The 5857-nt window shown below is 40.2% G+C and overlaps 1 protein-coding gene across 1 annotated transcript; it reads left to right on the top strand.

The window, feature by feature from the left end:
* Positions 1-888: 888 nt before the first annotated feature.
* LOC104961946 (kalirin-like) lies at positions 889-4251 on the top strand (the record flags this gene model as incomplete). The annotated part of the gene is made up of 3 exons (XM_010790308.1): positions 889-1011; positions 3613-3735; positions 4060-4251. Coding segments are annotated over 3 exons (438 nt in total), but the record flags the coding sequence as incomplete, so codon positions are not given.
* Between the last annotated feature and the right edge of the window lie 1606 nt (positions 4252-5857).

Below are 5857 nucleotides of genomic sequence, written 5' to 3'. Positions count from 1 at the left end.
GTTGTCTGAGAACACAGGGAGTTTCATTGCAGAGGTTGTCTCTACATAAAGTAGAGGAACAAACCCCCAAAAAAGGCTTTAGTCATCGAGATACCCCTACCCGAGGTAGAACAAAGCGCAACCATGTTTTTTCATTACTTTAACATCTGTAATATATGAAACGGATTGTTGTATACAAATATTTTACTGCAAAATAAAAAAAATTGGTTGATGTATGGAACCTTCCCATAACCGAAAATAGTGAACATGTAGGCTCCTCTGAAGGGGGGCCATGTCAACCTTATCACATGTGTCACTTTGGTTTGTATGTTCAGGGTGAGGCAAAGCATACACTAAAGCACATTTTGTACCAATATCTTTGTCCATCTTTGTAAAATATACAATCAAACACAGATACAATTTAGGCGGAAATGAAATTTGAAAGGAAAAATCCAAAAGGTATGTTTATACTTTTCTGTCATTATTAAAGTTAGGACACCAATCCCCAAAAAACCTTATTTATATGTACTAATAAAGCACATGTAGAGTACAGAAAAAACAGAGAACATGCATTGTGTCACAGACCTGCAAACAAAAACACTGTAGGAATTGACAACAAATATACATTATGAAACAAAAAACAGTAACCTGGATCTGTGCAAGTTAAGTCTTATAACTTGAGCAGGAAATAGGCATGAAGTACACTTTGGAATGACCTGCAAAACAACTAACGAGGATAACATATATACATTAGATGGCCTAGTACAGGCCAATTACACTGTCCAACCGTAAATAGCATGTTCTCCTGCCTATTTGTTAAGAAAAACATTAAACCAGTTGACCTGCGAACTAAATGGTTAAGATTTCATAAGAGACATCATCTTACAATTCTTATTTGCTTTTGCTCAGGTGGCCAGTCTGCTGGATAAGCTCCACTCCACGCGACAGCATCTCCATCAGATGTGGCACGTGAGGAAGCTGAAGCTGGACCAGTGCTTCCAGCTCCGTCTGTTCGAACAGGACGCAGAGAAGGTGAGGTTTTGGCTCTATGAAACCTGATGTACTTATAGGATTCTGTTTTCTTCAAGTTTGTATCTTTTTGGTCGAATGCACTTATTGTAAGTCACTTTGGTTAAAAGCGTCAGCTAAATGCAATGTAATGTGAGTTACACCTGAAGAGGAAATTCAATCATCTCTAGGAATAGAAGTGTAATATATCAGATCAGTCCGTTCTGTAAACTGAGTCAACACATCGTAATGAGGAAGTGGGAGCTACAATTATGTTTAAAGGCTGAACAAGGTTGACATTTTTTTATATTTGCCAACAATTTTATTTGTATTAATTAATTGTGTGTTCTATTTGGCTTACTTTTACTGAGTGGGTTGGATTGATTTAACAACAACGCCAACATCCAGTCTTTCATCTTTATGTTCATCCTTACCTCCATCTTGTTTCTCAACATCTGTTTGGTTTCCCTCCTCTAGTTCAGTGTCATACACTTTTTTTTTTACCTTGTGTCCTTCCCACATCTGTGTCACTGTAAATGTCTCTGGAAACTCCTCAGTGAACTGAATGAATTAGCCTGTTTATGTAAACACAGGAACTCAGTTAGCAGATAATCCAACAGAAAAGCAGCCGTCCTCTCTTCACCTAAACCAGCGATTAGTGATTAGCTGCGGTTCTGACTGAAAGCCTGGAATCCATTTTTCATGATCATAAACATCCCATTGACCGCAACATGCAGAAACATTTTAGTTTCACAGATGCTATTCATAGAAAGATCACACTCTCTGGTTATTCAGGTCATTGCAACTTCTAGAGTTTTTTTATTCTGTTGTCACCACTCCATCGCTAAAAAAGAAACTACAAAAGCATTTCATAATACATGTTACTTGTTAGATGCTTTTACCCAAAGCGACTTACATACTCAATACTGTGGACAATCCCCACAGGAGCAATTTGGGGTGAAGTGTCTCAGGGACACAACAACATGCTGACTGCAGTGGGGTTTGAACCTGTGACCTCCTGATCCAAACACCAACGCACAACCCACTGCACCACACGCCTACATAATGGAGTACTGCAAACCGATCAATATTCAATCCAAATCCAACTTTATTTTCATAGATCTTTTTTATACAAAACAGGGAACACAAAGTACTTCACAAACTAACATCTAAGGTATTATACAGAGTAACACATGTGATGAATACAAAAAAGTAAATACCAGCAGAAGTCCATAAATACAGTATTGAATAAAACAAGAAAAAATACAGTTCAATTAAAAGCCAAGTGGGTCTTAAGTTGGCTTTTAGAAATATGGATAGTCTTAGCCGCCTTCAGGTCTTCTGGGACGCTGTTCCACAATCGTTGGCCGTAATATGGGTCTTTGTTTTAATTTTTAACGAAGTAAATACAGATTATCCTGGTGACAAAGCTCGATGAGTTTAAGCAAGGACATGGATCCAGGATGGCTGAACCAAGTTAACCCACAGCCTCGCCTCTTACTAACAGAGATGTGTTTGGTGGAACCTTAAGTGTTGTTGATGGTAGTGCAGCCTGTACACACACACACACACACACACACACACACACACACACACACACACACACACACACACACACACACACACACACACACACACACACACACACACACACCGAGAGGCGTCAGCTGACTTGACGTGTTTTCCATACAGAAATCCACATGCAGGAGCCGTAAATATTTACTGTAAAGCAAACAGAGAAAATGAAACAGTTTTGTCCTCAGTGTTGTAATGCTGATGGTTTGTGGGGGGGGGGCGTTTACACCATGGGAAACAGTCAGCGCTCGCAGGGAAACAGTCAGAACTGACGAGGTGTTTGTCTGCGGTGAAATCACTGATGGAGGAATGACTGTGCAGTAACCATGGTAACCACACAGTCTTCACAATCGGCCTCCATCTGTCTGCGGAGATTGATTGAGACGGAGAAGCATGCGTGAAGGTTGTCCTGTTCTCTGAGGCTGCATCTGATCCTGTGAAGAGGGAAGAAGCCGACTAAAGACTCTGCAGTTCATGGTTTTAAAGAAACACTTTAAACTGTTTGTTAACCCCCTGGGTCATGTTTATGTTATTTTGGCCGCAGTTTCTCTCCGTTATGGAAACATTTTACTCACAAACCTGATTGTAGACACACACGGTTAGTCAGAGCCGCCGCTTGAAAACGCTAGACATAATGTTATGAACTTTGATACAAATACATCATGCGAAGGCTTATATCAAAGGATGAATTATAGTTTTTAGGACTCGCCAACTGTCGGTATTTGTGTCTGCTGATGACACGTTCTTCTGCACATGCTGAGAAACATTCACCAGCGTTTTATTACATTGCGAGACTTCATTCTTGATCTTGGAAACAGTCGTTTGACAAATAAAGCTCCTCTTACTTACGTTTAGAAAGTCTTAAAACTGTCAAACATCACAGTTTGAGTTCAAATCAGCTAAAGTTAGCATATATGCAATGCAATGGGATCAAATAAATGCATGTATAGCATAGTCTGTAATGTTATTAATATTGCATTGTGTGTGTGTGTGTGTGTGTGTGTGTGTGTGTGTGTGTGTGTGTGTGTGTGTGTGTGTGTGTGTGTGCAGATGTTTGACTGGATCAGCCACAACAAGGAGCTTTTCCTGCAGAGTCACACAGAGATCGGGCGAGGATACCAACACGCTGTGGAGCTGCAGACTCAACACAACCACTTTGCTATGAACTCCATGGTAACGTCGTCAAAGATATTAGCCTCATGACCATAGTTCTCAATAAGAGTTTACAATCTTTATCGACACACAGCCAGGGTCTGTGCTAGAACCTGTTTATCTTACCGTCCAAGTTCTCCCCCAAAATCTCAAATACATATTTGTCCTTGTTAGAGATATCCTGTAAAAATATAGCTTAGGAAATGCCTGCCTTCTGTTAAATACATTCAAACGATATGTCACTCAGCATGTGGTGTTCAAAGCAGTAGAGAAAATACATTTTAAACAAAAATGTCTTCCCTCGCTAACAGCCTTTTGTAAATGTCTGTATCTTCTCCTTCCCAGAATGCCTATGTAAATATCAACAGGATCATGTCGGTGGCGAGCCGCCTGGCAGAGGCCAGTCACTACGCCTCCACACAGATAAAACAGATCTCCACTCAGCTGGATCTGGACTGGAAAAGTTTTGCCGCTGCACTCGACGAGCGCTCCACCATCCTCGCCATGTCGTCTGTGTTTCACCAGAAGTCTGAACAGGTGAGATCGTGTGAACATAAATCTAAAATAGCTTTTCTTCTCAACAGACAGCTGTTAAAAGCAATCTGTGCCCAGTGTATCCTCCTATAACCTGTTGTAAGGACTTCCCGTTCACATCTCTCTCATTAGAGGGAACGCTGCTCCACTTACTGTGAGACTGCTGGTGCTTTGTTGCTGATTTGGCAACTATCTAATCTAGGAATCTCTCTGCAGCAGACTGCATCATGTCCAGAATGTAAAATGCAAATAGACATTTTTAGGCGTCTGATTATATTTAATAGATCAAACTGCTCCACAGCTGATTCTTGGAAAGTTGTCATGGCAACATATGAGGCTTGTTTGATTCCTGCTGGGCTCTTGACATCAGCTACAAGTGTACGACTGAGAGAGGGGGAGATGAAAGACTCAGAGAGAGAGAGAGAGAGAGAGAGAGAGAGAGTGGTGGCGGAGAGAAGGGATTTGCTGAGATAGACTAATGAAAAACAGGGGAACAAAAAAGTGTCAGGATGAAAGATGAAAAGATGAAAGATTGGAAGAGAAACACAAGGGAGAGAAAATTGGCAAGTCTGCTTCGAGAATAAGAATTAGAGTGTGAAAATGAGAGGTTTAATGAGGTAAAGGCTTCTCTTCATCGGCAGACACATTAACCCTAAATTACCTCAAAAATAGCAACACTAACATCCTTTAGAGTGTTCATTCATGAAATGTATGTACCCATTATGTAAAGATGTCCCAAGAGTGGTGTTAGAGAAAATATCACATATTAATTAAAACCAAAAGGATTTGAAGATGGGATTCTTTTTTTAATCGTGTGACCTAAAATTGAGTTTGATCAGATACTCAAGTTTATGAATGCTTAATAATCCTCACACAACCTCTACATGTATCTACAATAGCTGATATCAATAAAGACAGAGCAAATTTAAAAGAACAATAAATGAAAGTATGTAAGTGGCGGCTGAAATGCATACAACGCACACAAATGGGAAACATGTCCCAGTGACTCACAGTTGCCAATACACATGGAATAATTAGAATTCATTGCACAAGGATTTATATATACTGTACGTATACACCAAATTGAATGGCATCCAGCCACCATTCATTGGCTAACAATCAGAAAAATGAGTCCCAGGACAGATGATTGTGAAATGGTGAAAGCATATTAGGAATGTGCAGAGCTGATAGATCAGCAACTGTAAAGGTAGAACAAAGTCAACATTGCATTGGTCATTTCCTGAGTATTCATTCATATGTTTTGTTAGTTTCAATCCCATATGAAAACCCACATTTAAAGATCCCATATCATACGGTTTTTCATCAATATATTACAGGTCTCAGATATACACAAAACATGTCTCTGAAGTGTTTGTCTGAAACCCAAAACAGATCATTGCAGCATCCCATAATCCCCTCTGTTTCAGCCCTGTTTCCAAAGTGATGATTCTCTGTCTGTTACTTTAGATGAAAATAAGGAGCCCCTCCCCACGCCCCTCTGAGAGAGATTTGGTTAAAAAGAACACAATGGTGCTCGAGGAGGAGATTCAGGTGATAAGGTGGGGGGGGGGGTTGCCTTGGTTGGTGATTGGCTAATGGTTACACAAGC

The sequence above is a fragment of the Notothenia coriiceps genome, unplaced genomic scaffold, assembly GCF_000735185.1.
Source record: "Notothenia coriiceps isolate Sejong01 unplaced genomic scaffold, NC01 NC01_scaffold00034085, whole genome shotgun sequence".
Taxonomy (NCBI): domain Eukaryota; kingdom Metazoa; phylum Chordata; class Actinopteri; order Perciformes; family Nototheniidae; genus Notothenia; species Notothenia coriiceps.
This window is presented reverse-complemented; position numbering and strand designations above follow the sequence as displayed.